Source organism: Aethalodelphis obliquidens, unplaced genomic scaffold (assembly GCF_003676395.1).
Source record: "Aethalodelphis obliquidens isolate GAN/ISIS:26980383/991018 unplaced genomic scaffold, ASM367639v1 scaffold83, whole genome shotgun sequence".
Taxonomy (NCBI): Eukaryota; Metazoa; Chordata; class Mammalia; order Artiodactyla; family Delphinidae; genus Aethalodelphis; species Aethalodelphis obliquidens.
In genome coordinates, this window is record NW_020838027.1 from 1,723,405 (window position 1) to 1,751,242 (window position 27,838).

At 42.5% G+C, this 27,838-nt stretch overlaps 1 protein-coding gene across 13 annotated transcripts in view; it reads right to left on the minus strand.

Annotated features, from left to right (window-relative positions):
* Positions 1-27,838, minus strand: part of ERC1 (ELKS/RAB6-interacting/CAST family member 1) — a 394,434-nt gene that overhangs the window by 36,941 nt on the left and 329,655 nt on the right. For all 13 annotated transcript variants that reach the window (XM_027093429.1, XM_027093433.1, XM_027093428.1 and 10 more), the window contains one exon: positions 22,176-22,274. In XM_027093429.1, coding sequence (XP_026949230.1) covers positions 22,176-22,274 — 99 coding nt within the window. The remainder of the gene's footprint in view (positions 1-22,175; positions 22,275-27,838) is intronic.

The following is a 27,838-nucleotide window of genomic DNA, read 5'->3' on the forward strand; positions in this document are numbered from 1 at the left end:
TCTGGAAGACAGACCAGCTGCTCCTCTATTGTTCGATACAGATTGCAACTGAAAATTCTACAGCATCCCGTTTCTGCAACCCATTCATCTAAGACATGGGAACACAGGTTCTTGGACCAGGATGGGACGTTCAGTGAAAGGCCCCTCCAGTCAATTCCATGGTCTGCCCCCTTCTCCCCACTCCACTGTTTCTGTACTAGATCTTTAATCTAAGTATAGGTGGGTTGGTTACGGCACATTCTGGGAGCTCATTCTGAGAGGAAAGGTATACCTTGAACTGAATATCACTTGGGACTTAAGGCATTTGCCCTTGCAGTACTAATATTTTATTGTTTGGAAGATGCCACTGTTTTTCAAGCTAACATTTATTGATCGTTTACTGTGTTCCTGGCAAATTATTTTTATATTTACTATGGTTCCTCTGTCGCTACAAAATCCTCTTACTCTTCTGTCTATCTGCGGAAGTCCTCGGAGGCAGGTTCAGCTGTCCCTGGATTACTGCATAAATGCCAGTAGCAGTTCTGACTTCTCACTGGGTCATCGTTACACCACTGTCCCCCAGTGTAGGCTCACCAAAGAAGTCCTGGAACAACTAACGTATTAACTTCCCAGAAACATTATTCTTTTAATGACATTCTTGTCCAGAGGCCCCAGCAGAGAGCTAAACTCTGAAAAGTAAAAAAGGAAGCAAGGGAATAAAATTCAATGGTCTAGCCTCGAAGTCTTTTCTCTCAAGAACTCACTTCACCCTTCTTGGTTGCGGTGTGCGTGAGGATGAGGAAGATGAAGGACGGTACTGGGTCTCTTCACAAAGTTTTGGACCTTTGTGTTGCTTTCTCACTTTAATGCAGCTACTTTGTGCAAGAATGTGGCTCTTTGAACAAAGGTCGTAAACTGTCGTGATATTTTTGCTACATTAACTGGATACACTGCGCATCAAATCACACATATCGACACTGAGAACATCACGTGATTCTCTTAACAAACATGCAGTGGGCGCCTCTGTGCCACGCCACAGCCAGCTCTTGCTGGCAGGAATATTAAGAACGAGATGTGGTCCTGTTCTGCATTAAAAAAAAAATCACGAACTAATGGAACTAATGTGTTGAGTGTATATAAGAAGTAAAAGGCGTATATTCAGGATTTATCTTTGTTTTGACTTTAGTTTTGACGTTTACTTTAGGCAGACCCTTAAATTGCTAAATCAACCTCTTCACCTTGATTTGAGGCTCAGTGTGACGTAGTCTTCACATATAAGGTTATAAAACTCAACAACTTGTTTATTCTTAGTGGTCTCTGAGAGCCAACCTTTTAATTTAGCCTTCCCATTTGGAGCACAAACAGAAGGATACTCAATGGACCCCCTAAATGTTTTTGGTGTTATGGTCCTTACTCACTTGTAATCCTAGCAAGCTGAAAACAAATATGCCTTCGAGAATACCCCTCTGTCTTATACTTCTCCTGCAAGAGAGACCCTGGACAAACATACGCCTCTCAGGTCACACCCTCATAATAACTGATATAAAGCCGGGCTGCAGAAGGGTTCATGAGATACACCTGCACGACCTTCATCAGAAAACAAACCTTACTGTGAACAACGGGAATCTGGAAAGTTTCAGCAGCGTTAGCCTGAGTTTGTGCTTAGTGAGAGGGCTACAGTCTTTGAAAAGAAAAATTTCTTTTAGGGGGAAGTCAATTGCTAAAGTTTCATGAAAAGTTAAAAAGATAACCTAAAGCTAAAGGCAAGAAAGTTCAGAGCTCCAAATCCTGACCCCCACTTCATAACCATTTTTCACGTGTGTCTATTTGACCCCTCAAACTTCATAGAATGGGACTGTCTCACATTTATCTTCCAAAACAAGAAGTCACGACAAATACAAAACCCAGAATGACATTTCTTATGCTATAAATATTTACTAAGTACTTAGAATATCAGTTCTGTACTAAGCAGGGTCCCTTCCTCAGCATCTCTTACAGATGACCTACTATTACCACTTGTTTAGCTGATGGAATAACTAACCAGGCAATCCCTGAGGTTCAATGAACTTTCTCATTCCCCTCATCTACATCCTGGGGACAGAGGTCTTCTCATTGACCAAATGTGGGTCAGGCTCCCCTGACCTCTCTTCTCAACTGGGCCCTGACTTTTGGGCGTTCATGTTCATCTCTATATTGTCCAATTCCCCCAGGAATTCTAAGTTGGTTTGTATCTGACGGGGTCCCTCATCGCCCACTATCCCTGGGGCGATGTCTGATCACTCTGCCTGCCGTAGGCAAGAATCCAGTTAGGGTGGTTTAGCCAGAATCTCGCCCTATCCCTGATGTTTCCTCCTTAGGAAGTGTCCATCCGCTGACCCCCACCTGCTCCTTGGCTGTAAATTCCCACTTTTCCTTGTTGTATTCGGAATTGGGCACTGTCTCTCTCTCCCTCACTGCAAAACCCCACTGCAGTGGCCCCTAACCCATCACGATGGTCCTGAATGAAGTCTGCCTCACTGTTCTTTAACAAGTGAGCAAGCACCACTAGGAGCTCACATCCAGGGCCACTAGTGAAACCGAGTCCCCCTAAAACTGACCTCCTCTGCCGACAGTTTGTGATTAACCTCTCCAGGGGAAACTTTATTCCGTTTCTCGTCCTGAACCCGTTCCCCTGAGAGTGAGGGGCACCACAGAAAAGGGGGGACTGAAACCATGCGCAAGCCCCTGCGTCTATATCCTTCGAAGCAAAAGCCTTTTGCTTTCGTCTCTCAGCCCTCTCCTAGGTCTCAGGAGGCTGACTCCAGAGGGAATGACCAGGAAATGTGAAGACGCAGAAGCAGAGAAGAGCTCTGGGTCAGGAACCTGGTAACAATTCAGACTGCACCAGCCACACAGCAGAGCCACCAAACTCCCCGTTCCCTGGAAGATACGGATAAAGGCCTGACACACGTTCCCAAGCTGTTTTTAGAGGAAGCAGACCCCCACAGATGAAAACTACTGACCATCAGAGAATGTAGGCCCCAGGCCGGTTGAAACTGGAAGACTGGTGATGCTCGAAGCTTCACCTTGTTGCCAACCAATCTGAGAACTGCGTACGAGCTGATCATGCGTCCTGTGACCCTCTCCCTCACACACGCTGCCTTTAAACCCCTTCCCTGAAAGCCGTCGGGGAGTGTGGGTTTTCAGCACGAGCTGCCCGTTCTCCCTGCCGGGCCCTGCAATAAACGCTGCACTCTCCTTCACCACAACCCGGTGTCAGTAGATTGGCTTTGCTGCGAGTGTGTGAGCAGATCCAAGTTTGGTGTGGTGACACTAGGTGAATGAGATCAATAAACATTAATCAGAAATCTTACCACAGAGAGAAATGCTGGGTTCTAAAAGTAAAAACTCTCTCCAAAGGTTTCAGATTTAAAGAGCTTTACGGTTTGTTAAAGTTAGATGTGTCTTTGAAAACGGCAAAAGGTTTGAAACATGAAAAAAACAGTGGGAATCATTTAAAAAATAAAATGTGATCATTTCCTCTTAGTTTTACAACTCAGAAATCTGTTGTCAATTTTCCTTTAAGCATGCATTACCACTCCAGCAAAACAAAACATCTCCTATTTCTTGACCCAGATATGGAGACAAATATTCTGTACTCAAAGTTGTAAGGACATAGGAAACAGAGTTTAGAATAAAATGAATCTTGAAATCTGAACTACAGAGCTGCTAACTGCATTTTGCCTATTTACTCCTTATTCAGCTAAAACCTATCCTATTGTATTCGGTACAAGGAATCCTACTCGAATAGAGAGCAGAGTGTGTGGGCCCCGCCACTGAGGGAAGAAACCTCCTGCTGAGCCCACCTCTTCATGGCCATGAGAGCAGCTTAAGGCTGGAGGTATTGCAAGGACCTGCTTCAGTATCTGGACACTTGTAAAATCGAGGAAAATAAGGTCATTCACCAACAAGAAGGCAGACAAGTGAGTACAGATGAAGACAGGGCACATCAATGGGCAGTAATAAGAGAAAACGCTGCATGAGGCGCCGAAGCCATCGCGCGCTGACGAGTGGAGGGGACAGGAGGGGACGCACAGTGAGCACCCTGCGGGGACGGGCGGACGAGGCACAGGGAGGTAGCCAGTGGCACGTGTCCCGCAGCTCTTCTTCCTTGCTCTTTCAATAGAGATGAGAGCACCTTCGATTTAGTTCTTGGCTTGAGGCTTGCCTTTCCACAATAAACCATTTACTGTATTTTAGCAAACCATGTAGTGGTTAAATATTTGTGTGTGTGTATATTTTACAGGACTTCCCCGCAGTAAGGTTCCAGGGCTATACACTGATGAATCACAAGTTATGAGGAAGAAAGTCTGGGCACGGGAAAGAAAATAAGGCAAAAGAGGGAGAAGAGAGGGTCACACTCCTTGAACAGGCCAGGCAACTGAAGGCTGACGCTGAATTTCAAAGGAAAAACCAGGTAGGCAGTTGGCCACAGGCGAAGACGGTGGCCTCCACCCTGCCGTGCCCGTACACACACACACGCCGCGGCTGACGACACCTGCTCCGCCCAGTCCTCTGAGCTCTGGCACCTGAAGTGCTCGGGCTGCGGTAGCGAGGCAGCCAAGCGCTTCTCAGCACTGTTACCTTCACAAGACAGAGGGATGGATGTGAAAAGCAGCAACACGCTTGTTGCCTGCCGTGTGGAACACAGTAATGACCTTATCAGGACGGTTCATTTTCTCCTCTCTCTAGCCACTGGGAGTAGAAGGAAGGCCAGCCCGAGCTGTGCCGGGTGCACAAAAGGAACCTCCTGACCTGGCCAGGATCTCGGTAAGTAACCAAGGATGCCAGTCTAGATTACAGGGAGCCCACCCAACCGCTCCGCCTCGCAGGCCACAGGACGACAGGGGAGCGAAGAGCCGAGTACGCTTATCTGGTGACGAGGAGATTCGACAGCTTATCTGTACGAGGGCTCCCAAGCGGAGGCCAGGCTCTGGGGGAGACTCCCCTGTGATTGGCAGTCATTTCAAGGCTGGGTTAAAAGCAGGTGTGTGTGCGTGTACACACAGAGAAGCTGGAGGAGCAGACACGGGCAACTGGCCACTAGGCACATCATGACTGCAGCTCCAGCATCACATCCCACAGCACAGACTGCAGACACGCAGCATCTCCAGCTGAAAGCTTGCAACGGCTGCAGCTCCAGTCACTGTGTGTCCACAGGCTTTGGCTTCTCATCACACAGTGCTTCACAGGCACCTGGCCTTGGGGGTGCAGGTGGGAGGGAGGGGCTCCCTATCACCTGGAAGGCAGGGGAAGATAGACATGTACCTGTAGCTGTGTGTACACATCAGAGACGGGTATCTGTGCTGCTGGAGAAAGACAGGCTACACACAGGAATTGAATCTCTTAATGCTGAAGCAGGAAACAGAACACGACCTGTGACAGGCTGAAACACCTGTGAGTGTGTATAAGGAGGCCCATGTATACGCCTGCAGTGGCGAGAGGGGGCCGGCAGGACGGGAAGAAAGATCTGTGCAAAATGGCCCTTAGCCCGGAATTCAGCTTTAGGATAGCTTAGCACTCTGCTTAACTGGGAGGATGGAAATGTTTCAGAATATCATAAAAGAGCCCTTCAAGAACAGAAACCAGTACCAGGGCAGGGGGCACCAAGGGCATCTCCTTCACTCACTCCGGGCTGAACTCGTGCTGCCTTCTGGGGGCTGGCCAGGTGCGCCCCACCTCCACCCGCTGCTCTTCTTGTGCCCACGGCCCCCCTTCTCCATCTCTCCTCCTGACCCACCCACATGAAGAATCTTCATTTCCACTCCACACTCACACCAGAACTGTCATATATCTAAGAATCTAAGAGGGATCTTGGCTGCTCTGACAGAGCTGTCCTTGCTGGGTTTATGTCTGCCACAGTCAATCAGGAAATCATATTGCAAAAGCAAATTCTTTCTGAAAATTTTATACACCATGAACAAAACCCATGGATTAACGATTTCCAGACATCACCCCTTCCACCTTGGGAGTAATCCAGGCTTTGGGTGGAAGAAAAAGATTTGGGAAAAACAAAAATTAGGAAGACTGTTTTTCTCTACCCATTTTCTTTATTTGGGAATAAAACCTTCACACAATCATTGAATTAATCTCTCTTTCCCCTACTTCTGAAAGTTAAAGTTCCTTAGCGTGACACACACTCTGGTAGACATCACCATTTCAATGTTTCTAGCTGCTGAGGTTTAAGCAAAGGTTTACTATCGGAGGATACAACAGTGACTATGACAAAAGAGTTCAGCTCAGGAATACCAGAAGTCCTACAAACTGTGGCTGATATTATATAAGGTAACCAGCCAGGGTAATTCAAGATCCAATAATCTGGGGCCCACCAAGCCCTTCTCCGGAAGAAGGGCCCCTGTGCCCTGATTCCCCGATCCCCCTGATCCAACACAGGGCTCAGTAAGTGCTGACTGAAGATCAATTCTGAAGTGTAGGGTCAGAGCAGGGCGGTCCCACTGGGATGCGAGATACAGAATGCTGAGAATGAGCAAACCCACACATTCCGATTGAGCCGGGAGACCCTGAGGGAAAAACTGCAGAGTACGGCAAGTAAAAAATGGGGTGCGGGGCAGTCCAAGGGGAAAGTTCCAAGGAACCAGAGATGGGGGTACATCTAGACGGAAGCACGTGAGGCTACCTGATGTAACAAAGAATAAGCAGCTTCTGGTATAGTTGTAAAGTGACCTGATAGCGGGGGAAAAAGTTAAGTTTGTGCAGAATCTTTGTATTGGTTTCATCTACCAGGCTCTAGTCCCACCTTTTAGTACTCATAAGAAACCTATCATGCACATGGACCCACATCCAAATTTTGTAGCAACTTCAGTGAGGGAATACAAAGGATAGAGACCATGTTTCTGATAGAATCAGAGGACCTAACACTTTATGGGTGTTTAGAAAACAGAAAACAACGGACAAGTGACACAGAAACTCCCAACTCTAGAAAGCAAGCAAAGAAGAAAAGGGAGAGGAGAACGTAGAAACACCTTTCTTCACCACGTTAATCTGTCCCTGTTATTAGTGCTTTCCCTGGTTCCCTCCAGGGAGCATACTTTTGGTGTTGTGGACTTGAACAGCAACGAACAGGAGGAAAAGCTCTCTCTGTGCTTTAAGCAAACTGCCCAAATGTACGCATCACACAAGTTGGGGGGACTCTTCATACTCAGTTGCCTTGTGGGCTCTAGCAGCTATAACCTTCTTATATATGAGATGCTACTGCTGACAAGAAATAGAAACATGGGGAGCAAAGTCTCTGCCATCTTATTCATCTAAGCAGTAACAGCTCATGACACTTGGTCTGATATGTTTCTGTCATCTGTCTAGCAAGCCATCCACATATCATTCCCCAGATGTGCCATTTCAAAGCACAGTGCAGAGTCATCCTATAGTGGGCACGTGTGTTTCAGAGTATCCTTTGAGTCCGGTGAGGCACGTTCCATGCACCTGGAGGTTTTCAGCTTTCCCTGACTCCATTCCCATGCCTGCCTCAATGATCACACATTTCCGTGCACGCGAATAAAGCAACAGGCTCCCGTGTTAAGACACACTCGTACGTTGACGTGAACGCGCGCACACACACACACAAACGGAATGTGGTCTGACTGGGAGGGCCCAGGCTCCTCTGAACTGGAACTCCTGCATCTTAGCATCTGTTGCATCAACGACAACTTGTACGTTCCAGGGAAGCATGGTTGTTTGCCCAGCTGCTTGTCTTACCTATGATTAGGTTGGTTGCTTCCCGCATGGAAAATTTTCGTTAGTTAGCCACGGAGTTCACTGAGGTGGTCCTCAGCATCTCATGATCTTAACTAGGAATTTTATCTACTTGAACACTTCTCTGGCAAGAGCAGCTGTGGCATCTCACACCTTATAGCACCACATGTTAAGCAGACACAGTGGTGTCCTTCTTCAGTGCCAGGGAAGGCCATGTGACTGGCTGTGGCCAGGGCCACAGCCACGGCCACTAACACGATCATTCAAACACCGCAGCCATATGCATGCAGGCCCTTGGCTGGTGACTATGTTAATTACTGGGCATCTAGTTTCAGAAACTGTGGTGAAAAAAGGCTTTTCTACCCAGAGGCTACCCTTAACAGAGACAGATTTGTATCAGTCATGTTGTGTGCTACAATATCTTTGCACTGCATTGATGACTGTGCAACACTGCAAAGCCACAAAGCAGTTAACAGCATGGGCTCTGGAGACAGACTGGCTTACCTCTGGGGCCTGCAACCTTCTAGCTATGAGACCTGGGACAAATTACTCTGAGGACAGTATACCTTATGAGACTGTAATAACCCACGTGTCCATCACACGGTAAGCTTCTTCAGTAATTAGTGACCATTGTTATTTCCAAGGACCTGTTTTACCATCTGTAAAATGGGAATGACCATTCTCATCCGTGTGAGGATTTGAGCACATGTAAAATGCAAGGTACTCTTGATAACTCCAGCTGACATTCTGACCCCGAGGACACCTTAACCCCATCATTTGCACTGAGCTCCACCAATGACCGGATGGCTACAAAATGGCACATGAAGAGATGAGAAGCACAAAGAAGAACTGGAAAAGCAACACAACAGACCAGAGGTCAGTAAATAAACGACAGTCCATGGACCAAATCCGGCATCACTGCCTGTTTTTGTACAGTCCATCACTAAGAATGGTTTTTCAAATGGTTGGAAAAAAAATCAAAAGGGTATTTGGTGACATGTGGAGATTATCTGAAAATCAAATTTCAGTGCCCATAAATAAAGTTATATTAATCACAGTCATATTAACCCTCACTAATTTACGTATTGTCTGAGGCTGCTTTCCCACTTTAGAGCAGAGCTGAATAGTTTTGACAAAGAGTAAAGTTCACAAAGTATAAAACATTTACTATCTGGACCTTTATAAAAAGGTCTGCCAATCTCTACAGTGGACCTATTCCAGATAACAGGGTAACTATACTATTAGGGAGGAGATGCTTATAATTTTCTTACAGATTACTTAAGAAATAAATAATAATTACTGTTAAAAAATTCAATTCACAACGAATAGTACTTGTATTAATAGTAATATCAACACAAAACAAAACATTGGCTAAATAGAAAACTGGATTTGGCAATGGGCATAAAAAGAAAATTCACAGTTGCAGGACGTTCTAATTAGTAAAATTTGATCTGGACAAAATCCTTGATTGATAAATAAAGTCATTATAAAGTTTAAATATGGAAAAGAATTGATACTAAAATGATTCAGTAAAATAATATGGAAAAAGATGGACATTTTCAACCTCACGCCTGGAAAACTGATAAAGAAACTGAATTAACTTAGTTTCAGTTCCAGCAAATATTCAGTGAAAATCCCTTGACATTGGTATAACCTAATTTAGATGTTTGTGAACAGATCCAATGTTTCTATTGAGTCAAATATTCTCAAGGTTAAACAAGGATAAAACACTCAGTATATCATTCTGAGCACAGAGGAAGTTATTTTAGTGATCATCGAGGTCATCGACACCTGCCTCCTCGCCCCACTTTCTAAACGAAAAATTCAACGCCCGGGGAGGTGACCCGGGCCGTGAATGTGGCTGGACCGAAGTCACTCGGCATCCAAGTGTCATAGCCACCATGGAACACATGGGCTCGTGCAGGGCTGTTTATGTGAACAGTGCCTGTAGGCAAGTTACCTTTCTGAATCACAGTGGGGCTTTCGGGCTGCGTTCTCTGCCTGGGACATTTCTGAGAACCAAGCTTCCCGGTGATGAGCACACTGGCGATCCTTCTGCATCCCGTCCACCGCCGTGGCATCCAGGCCGCATGGCCTCCTCCAGGACAGAGCCAGAAGCTCTGACATCCCTCCCGCCCACCCTCCACAGGTCGCCACGGCACACGAAGGTCATCGTGATCCACCCACGCTGGCGGCACCAGCCGTGTGGCTTGTCACCCTGCCCCAACACCTGTGGAGGTTGGCAGTAAGTCCACATGTGCTTTGACCTGCCTCCCCTCAAAAAGTAAAGCCTAAGATGCTCTGGTCCGTTCAGCACAGACGGGCTCAGTGCCTCACGCTGAAGGAACAGAACACAGTAGAGGTGGTGGTGTGTGACTTCCGATAATGGGTCATAAAAGTCACTGTGGCTTCCTCCTTGCTCCCTTCTCTTGAATCACCCATTTTGGGTCCGGATGGTGAGGAACTGAAGGTTCCTGCCAGTATGAGCTGTGGGTGAGCATCCTGGAATGGACGCTCCGTCCCCACCAAGCTTTGGACAACTACAGACCCAGCTGACATCCTCACTGCAACCGCGGAGACACTCACGCAAGAGCTACCCAGCCAAGCTGCTTCTGAATTCATGACCTGCAGAAACCACTGACCTAACAGGGGTGTATTGCTTTCAACGCTGCCAAGCTTTGGGGTAATGTGTTATGCAGAAATAGAGAATTAATTCACACTCTAAGCAGTATCCACAGGGAGCTACTGAGAGTTCAACAGATTTACAGTATATCTGCTTGGCAATCGCCTACTGCTCCTTCAAGATGCGGCACAATGTAACCTCCTCTGTGAGCCCTTGAGCCTCTGGTGCAGACCTGGGTTTTCCTATGGCACCTCGTATTCTTTTTTCTGTTGTAGAAAATCTGTCCTTTAGTATTTGTTTTATAGTCTTGAAACATGTATTTCAACCCAGGTACCTAGTGCAGTGTAGGTACATAGTAGACTCCCAATAAATATTTTTGAGTTAATTTTCTCATTTCAGTCAGTTTTAAACCAAACAATAAAAACTTCAAACTGCACTTACGGACTTATTCTGTATGACCTCAGGACCCAGGTGTCAGTAATGGACTGCAGAGAATGTGCATTTTAGTTTGTAAAAATATGAAGTCAGGGATAAACACTCTGGTTCAATTCTGGAGGATGTAACAGTGTGAATACTAGATTTCAAATAGTGACCCATCAACAAAATGACTGTGAGAATCTGAACATTTACGATTTTTTCATTTAATACCCAAAATGCCAAAAGAAAAATCTGAATAACTTATTTTATATTCACGTGAAAAGGAACCCAGACAGTGTAACAGCTTTTGGGGTTTGCCAAATCCCTCCTCATGCAGAAAGTCTGATTCTAGTCTTGAAGAAGAGAGAGAGGTATATGTTCAGTGTTGACTATCTTTCAATGAAAAGAAATGAAGTCTTGCTAACAAGTGGTTTGCCTTAAAACCTGAATTTTCACCGCAAAGAACCAGCCATCTGTTTTGAATATTATAAAGACTAAGCCTCTATTTGTGCTCTGCTTTGATCTCCTAGGATAACAGGAAGACAGTGATACAGTCCAGGTACACCTCAATCAAGTGTGTGCACTTAATTTATTCCAGAAACGCTGACTGACAGATCCAGCTGGAAACTGTAGTCTCGCCATCCCAGGATCAGGAAGAATCAGGAAGGAGGAGGCAGGAAGGAGGCAGACACATCAAGGGAGAAGAGCTTTTTGTTTTGGTTGATGATGCATTTTTGTGTCCCAGAAAATATTCCTTTAACCCAAAACAGACAGTAACCCTAAAGACAGAGAGAATGTATAGAAAATAACAAATCAGGGAGAAGCTGAGGACAAGTTAATGAAAGAAATACTGCAGAACCCTATTGTAACAAGACTGTTGTTAAATAGTTCAGATAAAATGTGAGTCAAATCATATCCTCCAAAACATAACTCTATAGAATAAAAATGTGATACAGTAGGCAAGTGTTAGGCCTATCTTCCAAAACTGGTATTAAAAGGGGTCCCACCACATGTTAACCGAGGGGTGGCTGGTAAACCTGACAGTGTATTCTAGAAGGTGGACTGGGAAGCCGGCAGTCCATGCCATAACCGTGTCAGGTTACAGGATAACCTGTTAGGGTACAGAGTAGATTAAAAGATGAAAATATCTACTACAAATGCATAAAATACATGCAACTTTCCTTTAGGGTAAAAGTTCACCAGTTTTTATTTCGAAAACGATTTATTGGGCTCCGTAGGGTCCCCCCATTTTCAGGGGACTGTGAAAAACAATTAGGATGTGAAGAGTTTTATTTTGCATGAAGTACAAGGATATTTTTATTGTCCAGGAGGAATGTCTGAGTCACGAGCGATACGACACACAGGAGGAAGCCCGCACTTCCTTATTAGTCAAATGCTGGTAATTGTTAAGGTAAGAACCCATGCCTCTGAGAGCTTATGTTCCAGAGATGTCTAAAACACTGCAATTTTCAATCTAAGAAATACATCAAGTGAGTCACAGGACAATGTCACCTTAAATCATTCAGCAGAAACTACAAAAATGTAGGATGTACCTGTGGAACACTGTTAACTCTGTCTTAAAAATACACTGAGAGGGGCTTCCCTGGTGGCGCAGTGGTTGAGAGTCCGCCTGCCGATGCAGGGGACGCGGGTTCGTGCCCCGGTCCGGGAAGATCCCACGTGCCGCGGAGCGGCTGGGCCCGTGAGCCATGGCCGCTGAGCCTGTGCGTCCGGAGCCTGTGCTCCGCAACGGGAGAGGCCACGGCAGTGAGAGGCCCGCGTACTGCAAAAAACAGAACAAAACAAAACAACAACAAAAAAAAAACACTGAGAGAAAGGCCTCTCCCCCAGATTACTCACAACCCACTCACGTGGCCTAAGAAGAGGTCCTTGCCTCACTGAGCTCGTGTGATCACCAAGCCTGTCAAGAATCACTTACAGCCACCGTGCAGGGGTGGTGCTCCTGCTTCTTTCTACGGCCTGAAAATAACCCTCAGGTTAGAAAACTTCAGAAGAAAGTGTCACCTGCCACCAAGGGTGCTTCTTAAAGGTGATTAGGTCTGACAACGTCTGTGGCTGACCTCCCGCACAGATACCTGGGAGAGGTGTCTACACTGTTGCTCAGGCAGTACTGGTGACATCATTGATGATTCAGTAAAGAAGACATTTCTTTTGCTGCAGGAAAAATTAATTACTAGGATTGTGGGTTACTTGTGCAATGGGAGGAATGTTACTATATTAGGAGAGAGGAGAAATCTATAAAGTGAAGAGGAGCATCAAAGGATCTTGTAAATATTCAAGGATTTTTACCACAATCACTACCAATGTCACGCAGTCCTTTACTGAGCATTTCCTGTGTGCCAGGCAGAGGGCTAAGTGCACTGAATACATTAGTACATGTAATCCTCCCAAGAACCTTCACTATAGGTTTTATTACTGCCATTTAACAAACGAGGAACCTGATGCTTAGAGAACAGGTCGAGTGACTTGTGGGAAATTACACAGCTACCGAGCTGGACTCAAATCACACCTGGAGCCAAAGCATGCTATTTACCACCAAACTAAATGGCCATAAAGTAATATAACTGCCGTATAGGGGACACAGGAGAAAACATGCTTTGTCAGTTTCACAGGTAGGACGTGATAGGAGAAAATAAGAGACAGGATAAATAAAATCAGAAACCAAAGAGGAGACGTTACAACTGATACCAGACCAATACAAAGAATCATGAGGCTACTACGAACAGTTATATGCCAACAATTTGGACAGCCTAGAAGAACTGGATTAATTCCTAGAAACATACAACCTACCAAGACTGAATCATGAAGAAACAGAAAATTTGAACAGACCAATAACAAGTAAGGGAACTGAATCAGTAATTAAAAACTTCCCAAGAAAGAAAAGCTGAGGACCAGCTGGTTTCATTAGTGAATTCTACCAAATATTTAAAGAATTAACACCAATCTTTTAAAAACTCTTCCAAAAAAATGTAAGAGGAGAGAACTCTTCCAAGTTCATTTTACAATGCCAGCATTACCTGATATCAAAACCAGAAAAAGATGCCACAAGAAAAGAAAATTACATGCCAGTATCTCTGATGAACATAGACGGAAAAATTCTCAACAAAATATTAGCAAACCAAATTCAACAATACATTAAAAGGATTATATACCATGATCAAGTGGGGTTTATTCCAGAGATGCAAGGATGGTTCAACATCTGCAAATCAATCAATGGGACATACCACATTAACAAAATGAAGGACAAAAATCACATAGTCATCTCAATAGGTGCAGAAAAAGCATCTGACAAAATTTAACATCCACTTATTAAAGAAAAAAAACTCAACAAAGCAGTAACAGAGGGAACATTCCTCAACATAAAAAAGGCAATATAATGACAAGTCCACAGCTAACATAATACTCAATGGTGAAAAGCTGAGGGCTTTTCCTCTAAGATCAGGAACAAGACAAAGATGTCCACTCTCACCATTCTTATTCAACATGGTATTGGGAGTCCTAGCCAGAGCAGTTAGACAAGAAAAAGAAATAAAAGGCAGCCAAATAGAAATGGAAGAAGTAAAACTATCACTGTTTGCAGATGACATGATATTATATGCAGAAAACCATAAAGACTCTGTCAAAAAACTGTTAGAACTTATAAAAGAATTCAGTAATATTGCAGAATACAAAATTAATACACAAAATCAGTTGCATTTCTATACACTAATAACACAGTATCAAAAAGAGAAATTAAGAAAACAATCTCATTTACAATTGTATCAGAAAGAATAAAATACCTAGGAATAAATGTAACCAAGGAGGTAAAAGACCTGTTCCTTGAAAACGGTAAGACATTGATAAAAGAAATTGAAGAAGACACAAATAAATGGAAAGATAGCCTGTGCTCATGGATCTAAGGAATTAATACTGTTAAAATGTTCATACCACCCAAAGAAATATACAGATTCAATGCAATCCCTATCAAAATTCCAATGGCATTTTTCACAGAAATAGAACAAAGAATCGTAAAATTTGTATGAAACCATAAAAGACCCCCAAATAGCCAAAGAAATCTTGAGAAAGAAGAACGAAACTGGAGGCATTATGCTCCCTGATTTCAAATATATTTCAAAGCTATAGTAATTAAAACAGTATGGTACTGGCATAAAAAGAGACATATAGATCAATGGAACAGAATAGACAGCCCAGAAATAAACCCATGGATATACTGGTCAATTAATTTATGACAAAGGAGCCAAGAATATACAATGGAGAAAGGACAGTCTTTTCAATAAATGGTACTGGAAAACTGGACAGTTACATGCAAAAGAATAAAACTGGACCAAAATCTTACACCATACACAAAAATTAACTCAAAAAGGATGAAAGCCTTGAATGTGAGACCTGAAACCATAAAACTCCTATAAGAAAACATAGGTGGTAAGCTCCTTGACATAGATCTTGGGGATGAATTTTTGAATCTGACACCAAAAGCACAAGCAACAAAAGCAGTGGGACTACATCAAACTAAAAAGCTTCTTCACAGCAAAGGAAACCATCAACAAAATGAAGACAACCTAGTGAATGGGAGAAAATATTTGCAAATCATATATCTGATAAGGGGCTAATATCCAAAATTTATAAAGAAGTCATACAACTCAATAGCAAAAAATTCTACTAAAAGTGGGCAGAAGATCTAAATAGACATTTTTCCAAAAAGACATACAGATGGCCAACAGGTACATGAAAAGGCACTCAACATAACTAATCATGAGGGAAATGCAAATCAAAACCACAATGAAATCACCTCACACTTGTTGGTTATTACCAAAAAGACAAGTGATAAGTGATGGTGAGGATGTGGAGAAAAGGGAACTCTTGTGCACTGTTGGTGGGAATGTAAATTGATGCAGCCACTATGGAAAACAGCATGGAGATTCCTCAAAAATTCAAAATAGAACTACCATATGATCCTGTGATTCCACTTCTGAGTATATATCCAAAGGAAATAAAATCACTACCTTGAAAAGACATCTGCACGCCTGTGTTCCTTGCAGTGTTATTTATAACAGCGAAGACACACAGACAACCTAACTGTCCACTGATGGATAAAGAAAAATGTGGTGTATATACAGTTACCCTTGAAAAATGCAGGGGTTAGGGGCACTGACCCTCTGAAGAGCCAAAAATCTGTGTATAACTTATAGTTGGCCTTTTGTTCTGTGGTGCCTCTGTATCCATCGTTCCATAACTGCAGATTCAACCCACTGCCCATTGTGTAGGACTATACTATTTACTATTGCCAAAAAAAAAAATCTATGTATAAGTGGACCTGTGCAGTTCAAACCTGTGTTGTTGAAGGGCCAACTGTACACGCACACACACACACACACACACACACACACACACACAGAGTAATATTATTCAGCCAATAAAAAAGAAGAAAATCCTGCCATTTGTGACAACATGGATGGACCTTGAGGGTATTATGCTTAGTGAAATAAGTCAAAGAAAAAGACAAATGCTCTACAATCTCACTTACACGTGGAACCTAGAAAAACCAAACTCATAGATACAGGGAACACATCTGGCAGTTGTCCGTGGTGGGGTTTGGGGGTGGGTAAAACGGTTGAGGGGGTCAAAAGGTGTAAACTTCCAGTTATATGATAAATATGCCCTGGGGACATAAGGCATGGTGTCTATTGTATATCTGAAAGTTATTAAAAGAGTAGACATTAAAGTTCTCATCACAAGAAAAAAAAACTGTAATTATGTGAGGTGATAGATGTTAACTAAACTTACTGTGGTGATCATTTGGCAATATATACACATACCAGATCATTATGTTGTGCATCTTGGATTAATACAATGCTGTTTATCACTTATATCTCGAGAAAATGGGGGGGAGGGGGTTGCCACATAGAGAATGAGCTTTGGTTTAAATAAACGTCAGGAGAATAGTCAAAATGTAGGCAAAGATCATTGAAGTCAGGTGCTTGTAAAGCTCCCATTCTTCTATCACCTCTCTGCCGAAACCATTCTACACTGCGTGTGCAACCAGATGATTATTTTCTCTTAGGATTTAACGTGGAGTGCCTCCTCACTGTATTATTATGAGGTTCTTTTTCTTTTTCTTCCTTCAGTGTTAAATGTCACAAGCCTAGGGCCAATGCACAGTTAACCTGGGGGGTTACTGACTTCCTAAAGTAAATACCTTTTTATCCATAGCATCTCATCCTCTATGACAGGGATCCCCAACCCCGGGGCCACGGACCGCTACTGGTCATGGCCTGTTAGGAACCGCGCCGCATAGCAGGAGGGGAGTGGCGGGCAAGCGAGCGAAGCTTCATCTCTATTTACAGCCGCTCCCCATCGCTCGCATTACCGCCTGAGCTCCACCTCCTGTCAGATCAGCTGCGGCATTAGATTCTCAGAGGAGCGCGAACCCTACTGTGAACTGCGCATGCGAGGGATCTAGGTTGCGTGCTCCTTATGAGAATCTAATGCCTGATGACCTGAGGCGGAGCTGAGGTGCTGATGCTAGCGCTGGGGAGCGGCTGCAAATGCAGATCATCATTAGCAGAGGTTTGACTGCACAGAGACCATAATAAATCAATTGCTTGCAGACTCATTTCAAAACCCTATCAGTGAGTGGCAAGTGAAAACAAGCTCCCACTGACTCTGCATTATGGTGAGTTGTATAATTATTTCATTATATATCACAATGTAATAATAACAGAAATAACAATAAAGTAGAAATAAATAATAGAAATAATAATAAAATGCACAATAAATGTACTGTGCTTGAATCATCCCGAAACCATCCCCCCACTCCCCAACCCCTGGTCCGGGGAAAAACTTCCTTCCACAAAACCGGTCCCTGGTGCCAAAAAGGTTGGGGACCGCTGCTCTGCGAGATGTCTAAAATAACAGCATAAAAAAGAAACATATTCTTTTATCTATAAAGGAAATGATGTTATCTGGCAATCTGCTCTCCAGAAAACTCTAGAAAGTCAATATTCAATAAGTATTAATTGAATGCCTGTTATTGCCAGACAAGACAGAGTGACTTTTCGTGTTAGTTTACACTGCTCCTTGTTGACTTAAGACTAATAAAGTAGATTTAAAGACAAAGAATATTCCTGGAAAATAAAGAGGGATATCTCATAATGACAGGGAGGTCAGTTTATCAAGAGTATACAACAATCAAAAATGGGTGTGCAAATAATAACAGAGCTTCAAAATACATGAAGCAAAAATTGAGAATTCAAAGGACAAATAGAATAATTCCAATTATACCTGGAGATTTTAATACTCCTCTCTCAGCATTTAATAGACTGCCCCCCACCCCCCTGCCAATTTTTAGTAAAGTCATAGGAGATCTGAACAACCCTGTCAGCCACCTGGACCTATCAATATTTACAGAAGACTGTGTGCAATAACTAAAGAATATCATTCTTTTCAAGAGCTCATGGTAAGTTCACCAAGATGATCATTTTCTGGGCCATAAAGCATAAGTCTGAGAAATGGTTACATCTAGTAAGGCTCATACTTTGCTGGTACACATGGTGTTTTCAAAAATTTTTACACAAAAAACATTATTTATGTTCTTAAGTTTGCTAAGGCAAATCATCAACTTCAAAAGCTTGAAATTTTGTTAAGAAAATCTGTTCTCTGTAGAATTAGCAAGTAAAGTGGATTAGCAAGTCAAGACTTGGGCAATGTTTAGGGATCACTCATGCATTTCTTTAGGTAAAACCTTTATGATATAATTATATTCACAGCACATTTTAGAAAACTTGAAATACTCTACCACAGAAGCTCCAGCTGTGGCCAGCTAATTGCAACTGCACTTTGTTAAGCCAACGACTGTTAATATTTTAGTGCAGTAAGACCAATAGTGCAATAATTAAAAAAAAATTGGTAGCATCTGAACACCTGTTAGGAGTTAGATTCTATTGTGGGAGAAGAGAGAGGAGAACGGAGACTCAGGAACAAGGCCATGTGAAGGTGGCTCATTTCTCAGTCTCCTGGTGAGGTTACCTATGGGCCGTGTTTCCTATGACACCAGCGGGGCTGGGCTTCCTGCTGAGGCCTGCACAGAAGCTCCTGTGTTCTGCCGGAACAGACAAGGCAGCTTCACACTGGCGGAGGAGCCTGCTGAACTGCATTCAGCTCCTGCGTGGCCCCAACAGGCTCCACGATGCCCAGCTCCACCGCCCCCCCCCCCAGCGCGTAGTGTAGATAAAGAGAATAGCACACGGACTTGCTCAGCTGCAGCTCTGTCTGGCGTGCGGGGTTCAAAGAGCTTTTTTTTAATTGGAGTATAATTGCTTTACAAGGTTGCGTTAGTTTCTGCTGCACAGCGAAGTGAATCAGCTTTAGGTATACACATATCCCCTCCCCCTTGGGCCTCCCTCCCACGCCCGCCATCCCACCCATCTAGGTCCCCAGTGAGCACCAAGCTGCGCTCCCTGTGCTATACGGCAGGTTCCCACTGGCTATCTGTTTTACACATGGTAGTGCATTTATGTCAAACCTAATCTCCCAATTCATCCCACACCCCTTTCCCCACCCACTGTGTCCACACGCCCGTCCTCTACTTCTGTGCAGATGGACCTAGAGTCTGTCATACAGAGTGAAGTAAGTCAGAAAGAGAAAAGCAAATACTGTATATTAATGCACGTATGTGGAATCTAGAAAAATGGTACGGATGAACCTCTCTGCAGGGCAGGAACAGAGACCCAAAGAGCTCTGTGGTTGGCAGCACGCATCTCAGCTTCTTTCACAGCCTCGGGATAAAGCCACATGGAAAGTTTCCCGTCTTCACAGTGCACGCCTCTCTCCACAACTTACCTCATTGTTCTCCTCGGCTGTGTTTGCAGCGAGAGGTCTACACGACCCTCATCATTTTAAGGAGGGTGACACCAAGACACAGACTCTTCAGGAAGAAACAACTCCAGAAGAGTGAGATCGCCAATAAGCACGGGCAGTGAATCCAGGGGTGCAAGGCCACCAATACGTGTGAACTTACTCATCATAATTATTATTTTTTCTAAGAAAAGGATTTCCTCAGTCAAACCTCCAGGGCATGGGATCAAAGAGAGATACTGACACAGCTGGACTATATTTTCTAGCCAATTGGCCTGGAAGGGAGAATCTAGACAGTGTCCTGGCAACCGTTTAACACGGCAGCAATCCATAAAAGAGGGAAAAAGAACTCTGGAGACCGACCTTTTAAAAAGCCTTCTTTTGCTTCTTTATTTCTCTTTATTTATAAGGACAGTTTGGGGGTAATATCCAAGCTCTAGGGGTTGTCCAGGGTAGGCACTCTGGAAGAATTACTGACCCTGAGAATGCAGAGCATTCTTCTATAGACAGAAACTAAAGGTTTTAGTCCACAGTACAGGTTTTTTGTTTTTTTTTTTAAGACTATATACTTTAACTTATCATAAAAAGTATATCCCAAACCTACTGGCAGAGTATCTGATCAATTTTCTATTTCCAGTTTGATGTAAGTCACTATAAACCTTACCAGGACACTGTAATATCATGCTAGACAGAGTAGTTTATAAATAAAATAACAACAGGAGAAATTTATCAATAGTTACATGCCCTGGAAGTTCTCCCAAAAATGCATAAAAGAAATTATAAAAGTGACTATTAACACACAACAAGAAAAAAAAGCCAAAACCCCAAAGCCCACTATGTCAGAAGCATAGCAATACACACAGGAATCAGGTGAGATGAGAAGGCAGAGAGCACACCAAGGATTTAGTGAGTTACAGAGAAACAAGCGTGAGATGATCGTGTGAAAAAAAGTGACGGCAAACAAACAGCACGCATGTCTGTAGTTAAGGAGAGCCTTTCTCACCGTGCTGAACAAATGGCTGCCCTAGGAGCACGTGGACGGCTATGCCCATATGCCCTCCTCCTCGTCCTACGGGACGGCAGAGACCCCAGAGCAGCGTGGGAACGAAAAGAGCTGGTTAGTATTCAAAACAGAGACACAAGCACACTGTAGCAGCAGCAAACAGTCTCTAACCTCCTGACCCTTTTTACATGAGGCTCTGACTCGTAATTAGTTTGTCACTGTACTTCCAGCCTTCCGACCTCTCCGAGACGCTCTCTCTATCCACTGCTGGATCTGGGCAACATTATCAAGTGAGAGGCTTTTCTTTATTTTTTGCCTCTTCCTCAACCTTTCCCCATTCCTGTTTGCCTCCCACTACTGCGAGGTATCCAATTCCTTGTATGTATGAGTGAAACCTGTTTCAAGGAAAGGATCTAGTACTCGTCTTACACACACTGGCATAAACTTAATGCCAGGTATCAAGAAGCAGGCAGAACAAGCAAAGTGATGTCTGGCAGAGGGACAGACTGCTGACATCAGGCAGACGGCTCTCCATTCTGCCTGCGTCAAAGATTGTACTGCTTTCCCTCTAAAATATAAGGCCTGCCGCAACTGGATAGGAAATGTCATCAAACCATGACTATACCTTCCGAATCTTAGAACAAAATTGCATTTTCGATATTATTGCTGCTTTCACCTGCAATATTTCTTTTTCTTCTCCTAAGACAAAGCTATGCTATCGTTTGGAGGAGACGCTCAGTGGGGGAGTTTTCCTTGACTCTTCAGTCATATGGATGTAATTACTTAACTATTATTTTTCTCCCTCAGCCGTATATTTTAAGATTGAGTGTGATGGAGATGTTGAAATCTGACTTTTGGCAATGGGATATGAGGTAATCTGTTCACTACTCTCCCCCATCCATCATATTCAAGATCTTGGGAGAGTTTCTTTCTTCCAAAAAAACTGGCATTGACTATGGTTCCCCTTCAGGCTGACTCATCACTGCCTCTTTTGCATTGATGAGAAATTGAAGGCAACAATTTAAGAATGACATAGATGGAGGGATCCACCAAGGAAATGGGAGCGAAGAACTAAGTTTCAATCTTCACGTCGACTAGGTGATGAGCAGAGATCTTAAAATTTGCAGTTAAATAATATTCAATAGTTATTACCGTTACGTTGCACTGTGTGTGCCTCACTGAGCTTACAAGGAGAGTTTTGTTTTTCTGCTGAGGCAGGACAGTTTCTTAAATAAGAAAAGCAGGACAGTTACAAATTAGTGAGTATCTCTGAGAAGATTAAATTTTTTTCTCATCTCAAGGATTCTTTAGTGTCCTCAAATCTGCTGAGTATCTCCTCTTAAAATATTCAGAATCATGTACCACCTTCCTCTACAGAAACTGACTCTGTGTTAAAAAAAAGAAAAAGTTTTCAGAAACTGATTATTTTTATTTTTCTAACTCGTACCCCAGAATCTGTAATGTGCTAGTACAAAATATATCAAAATAAAAGCATACTGGTTTTCACAAGACAATCAAAAGCAGTCTTACCTGGTCTGGGGAGGGTTTATGATTGGTTTGACTGGAATGGGAGGATCTGAAGTGGTCGTCCTCATAATTGTCGGCCATGAGCTTCATCCGATTTTGTGTCTAAGAGGAAACGATGCATAAGGTTAAATTTAGGTAAAATTTCTGTGACACACTGCAAAGTAACAAGTGCCTTAAGAATGTCCTAAGAAAGGATAAAACGAATCCTGTCCAAAATAAAGTAAGTTAAACATAGGATTTCTGAGGATATTGGGGGAAGAAAGTTTAGACACTATTATGGACTGAACTGGGTCCCCTCAAAATTCATGTTGAGGCCCTGACCCCCAAGCCGACTGTGTCTGCAGACAGCCTTTAGGAGATAAATTAGGGTTCAGTGAGGTCATAAGGTGGGGCCCTAATCTGATGGGACTGCGGCCCTGTAAGAAGAGGAAGCGGGAGATGAGTCCCCCTGCCGCGTGGGGACATGGTGAGGAGGAGGCCTCCGTGAGCCAGGAAGAGGGCTCTTCCAGGAACCAAGGCAGCTGGCACCTTGATCTGGGACTTCCCAGCCTCCGGAATGGTGAGAAAATAAATTTCTGTTGTTTAAGTCACTCAGTCTATGGTACTTTGTTATGGCAGCCCGAGCAGGCTAAGACAAGCACCTAAATTTCCACAGGAATTCTGGAGGGAGGAGTAACCTCCCTAAATTAAGCACTTTATTGCAGTGCTTGTTTTTATTTTTTAAAATAAGGATTGGATTATACTACATATAGGATAGAACTCTGCTAACTCTATTTTTTCACTTCATGATATCAATATATAGGACCCATCTTTCCAGGTTACCATAAAATTACTCACCCTTTTTAACAACTATTCCATTTGCGGGGGGGGATGTTGTATAACATACAGACCATAAATATTGGGGGAAAAGTTATCATTATCTGTAAATGAAATCATTATATACCTAGAAAATCCAAGAGAATCAATTGAAAAATGATTACAATTTACAATAAAGTTCAGCAAGGTGACCAGACAGAAGCTATATATTAAAATTCAATAGCTTTTCTTTACACCACCAGTAAACAATTCAGGTTTTGGAAATGAATTGAAGATTCTGAAATCCTTCTCTTCAACCCTAGACCAGAAGAGGATTATTATCCCACTGCCTCTTCTCCATGTTCACCAAAATGGAGGACTGGATTGGTAATTCTATGTGCTTGGTTAATTTAAAACCCAGGTGAATGTAATATATATATATGTATAAAACATTTTAGAGAATTCCCTTTGCAAAGCAAGCAATTTAGAAAATGCACGGTACAAACACTATGCATAAAATCAAACAGCAATATTGTTAAAACCTGAAGTTTTAAAAGCATTAAAAATACATTTGTTAACATTATATGATTCAAAAATGTTCACTGTAGATAATCTAAAACACAAAAAGAAAAAAGAAAAATTACCTGTAAATCCCTCTAACCAGTGATAATCATTGTTAATATTTAGGTGCACCTGTTCAGCCTCTTCACTATGAACATAAAAAGTAGCATGCTTTTCCGATTTATTCTCTATTTCTGCTATGATATGGTATTTTTTAAATTGCTATATCTTATGGTATATTTTGATACCTGGTAGAACATGTTGTCCTTCTCTACCAATTCTGCTTTGTCAAAATCTGATTGACACATTTTCTTTTCTAGATGAATTTAAAACATTTTGTCTAGATCCATAAAAAAGTTTAGAGAGATTCTTCTTCGGTATTTTTTCACATAATGATGCCTGAGCAAGGGTAGGGCCCAAGTGCCTGGGCCTGAATTCTAGTTCTGCCTCTTACCAGCTAGCTCAGCTGGGGCAAGCTACTCGGAGCCTCAATTTCCTCACCTTTAAAATGAGAACAATACCTTCTCCCCATAAGACTGTTGTTAGGATTAACCGAGGTAATACAAGCTCTTAGAAAGGTGCCTGGCGTACAATCGACACCCAATAAATTTCAGCTGTCACCATCGTTATGAACATTTCTTTTCATGGCATTACGTATCACTCTAAAACCTAATTTTAACTGGCTGCATGGTATTCAGTTGAATAGATGTTTAACAAGTCCCATATTGCCGGGCATTTGGGCTCTTTACATTTTCCCCTAGTAATATATGAACATTTCTAAGCCAGTTCCTCCCTCCAGGATATAATGACAGCAGAAAAAATACTTATCAAGAAATTGTCTGTGATATCAAACTTCTCTTTTCTGAGATGACTTAGAGGGACCTTGAAAATATGTAGGGCACTCTTTCTTATGTCAAGCCGTACTTATGACAAATGGAGAGTCGTCTGCAAGGCAGCTCTGGGGAAGCATGAGGGAGAGAGCAAAGGGCAAAGGGGCGCACCGGAAAGTGACAACATGCTGCACCTCACTCACTTTCACGTGGGTAAGAAACACTTCCCCGGGGACTTTAACAGGACCCTGCAGCAAAAGTACACGTGGATAGTTATTATCTTAGAGCATGACACGCAGTCTTAACGCCTGATACCGAGTGTGAGTTTAAAATCTTAGAGAAGAACTAATAAAGCACATGCAAATCCACTTTCAAGGCAGGATGTATCTCAAGTATTCCTCAGGAATGAGAATGAAGGCCTCGCACAAGAACTGATCACAGGAGACAGATAAGACCACAGGTTACTTATTTGATCCATGTAAGCGAATGAAGAAATAGCCCTAAGAGGGTCTCCATTTCTGAAAGACATGAGGTTTATCAAAGTTAACTAGTGTTCCCAGGTCAAATATTCATTAATTTGGTGTGAAGTCTGTTTCCTGCACAGTCAGAAGTTGAGCACTAAGTATCGGACAGCTCGCAGCGCAGTAGATATTATACAGACCATATAAACGACACTCTGCTCAAGAATCTCTTGTTCTACGCTCTTCTTAAGACTAAGACCAGCAAGCATGGAAGGTACTTTATACCCAAATATTTTCCCTCTTGAACCATGCCACGTGCATGTGCAGAGAGCCGAACTCCCATGGTCCCACGACATGAAGAATAAAGTTGTTTGAAGGAAGGAAGGAGAAAAAAAAAAAAAGGACAGGAGGAAACTTGCTGAGATAAACTTTTTAAGCTGTAAACGCATATCTGTGTATATAGGTATACATACCCTCCCAGAGGAAAGGTTCATCGTTTATTCTGTTAATCTTTTCTTTTAGGACTAAGATGTCAATGCTCAAAAAAGGTGGTACAGAAACTATATGTTTCACAGAAAAATACTTAGTTAGGCTAAGAAACAGTACATGTTGGTTATTCAAACCCAGGTATTAAAAGGTTGGAATTCTGATCAGAGTTACCTGGTTGTTCACTAATCTTTCCTTTCTGGTTTCTGATAACGCTATTAACCTACCTAAATGAGTTTTAGAAAAACTACTACTTAGAAATATTCTGAGATATTTTAGAAAACATATCATAAATAAGTCTTAACCTAACTAGCATTATTTCCAATTATAATTATCTTTAAGAAAGCATTAAGGGCTTCCCTGGTGGCGCAGTGGTTGAGAGTCCGCCTGCCGATGCAGGGGACACGGGTTCGTGCCCCAGTCTGGGAAGATCCCACATGCCGCGGAGCGGCTGGGCCCGTGAGCCATGGCCGCTGAGCCTGCGCATCCGGAGCCTGTGCTCCGCAACGGGAGGGGCCAGAGCAGAGAGGGGCCCGGGCAACAAAAAAAAAAAAAAAAAAAAAAAAAAAGAAAGCATTAAAATTATTTCTGCCTACATTTGTTAAACTTTAGAAATCATTTTACTATAGTGAATTTTAATTAAACTTTAATTTGCTATTTTGGTATTTGATATACAAAATGAGAAAAGCATAATCTTCATCGTTTTCAGGTGGGTTGGACTCTGTTGGTTATAAACTTAGCAAAATTTCAACAAATTACCTATGAGCTTTATTTTAAACTTCATTTCATGAAAAAGTATAAGTAGTCATTAATTATTCTATTTTTTAGTTGTTTTTTTGTTTTTTTTTGTTTTTTTTTTTTGCGTAACGTGGGCCTCTCACTGTTGTGGCCTCTCCCGTTGTGGAGCACAGGCTCCGGATGCGCAGACTCAGCGGCCACGGCTCACGGGCCCAGCCGCTCCGCGGCATGTGGGATCTTCCCGGACCGGGGCACGAACCCGTGTCCCCTGCATCGGCAGGCGGACTCTCAACCACTGCGCCACCAGGGGAGCCCCATTAATTATTCTTGAGTTGTTCATTTTATACACACTTGACTGAAGATTATCCTTCTAGCTGGGAAAGCTCCTTTTCCACTGGTTGGACAACTTTGGGGGGACTCCCGTGAAGCAGTGTGGTAGGCAGGGGATGGCAACTAGACTAGAGGAGACAACTGTGCTGAATTTAGCCCGACAGCAGTCATGGTCAGACTACCTTCACATCCTATTTATTTTCTCAGCTGGAGTGCAAGGTCTAATAGAAAAGTGTGCTTCCTACTGACTTTGTTTTGCTTTTTAAAGAAATCAGTTAGATAGTTTAATTTTGGTCCTGATTAGGACCAAAATGTGGAGGGAATAACCATCCTGTGCATTCTGTGTACGGTAGCAGACTTTCTGTGTCCTTCTGACATGACATTACTCTTGCGTTCCGGCAAACATGCGCTAAGCTCGTCTTGTACATTTCTTGCCCCAGATCTGGAATCAGCTGGTTTACCAAAGAGCTCATTCATTCAGTGGGACAGGAGCGGGTGCTGGGTGCTCAGTGCTGCTGGATTACTGCTTTCTGGTTGTTTCAGTTGAGAGGTAGGAAAAACTTTCTTTCTTATTAAGAGGGAGAAAATTATAAATCAACAGTGATATTTTCAATTTAGATTTAAGATTCTAGGTCTGCATCTTAAAGAATAAGTTCTTACTTAACTTCTTTGATTTTATACTTTATATATCTTTTTTCCTCTTATGCTGAAAAACCTTGGTTCCTAACAATAATGACATAATTACTTTTTATTTGTTTTATCCATCAATTTAATTCTTTGAAAATACCAATACCAACGTAATCACTATCAATATGCCTTCAGAATGAACTTTAAAATTTCTCTGCATTCTATTTTCTTCTCATTGGAGTATATCTTACTGAGAATGTACAGAGAAAAATCTGTAATATATAAGGTTAGTTGAACTGATTCTCTGCTGTATGTGACTATGGAACAATTTAATAAATAACTAGATTCATTTGTTTCAGTTTGTTTACAAAATTCAGGAATTGCTTTCCCCTCTTTCTGATGTAATTTTATTTTTGATTATGTAAAACATCCCTATGATTCTAGAGTCAAAACTATATAACGAGGTATAACGAGGTACTTTCAGAGAAGACTTGCTTTCAATCCTGCCTTCTCTATCCTATTCCCTTCCTCTTTTCATAGGAAATTTTTGGTGTAAATTTTAAATTTACCTTTAAATTGTTCTTTATGTAACTGTAAGCAAGCATACACTCTCACAAACATTTATGAATTTACCCACTTTTCTCACATAAGAAGTAGAATATTAAATACACTATTCTGCATCTTGCTTTTTCATTTAACAACATATTCAAGTAGTCACTTCATAACAATAGAGATGTTTCCCATTCCCTTCTACAGCTGCACAGTACTCTACTCCATTGGATGTATTGTAATTGATTCAACCAGTATCCCACTGTTGGGTATCTGAGTTATTTCTAAT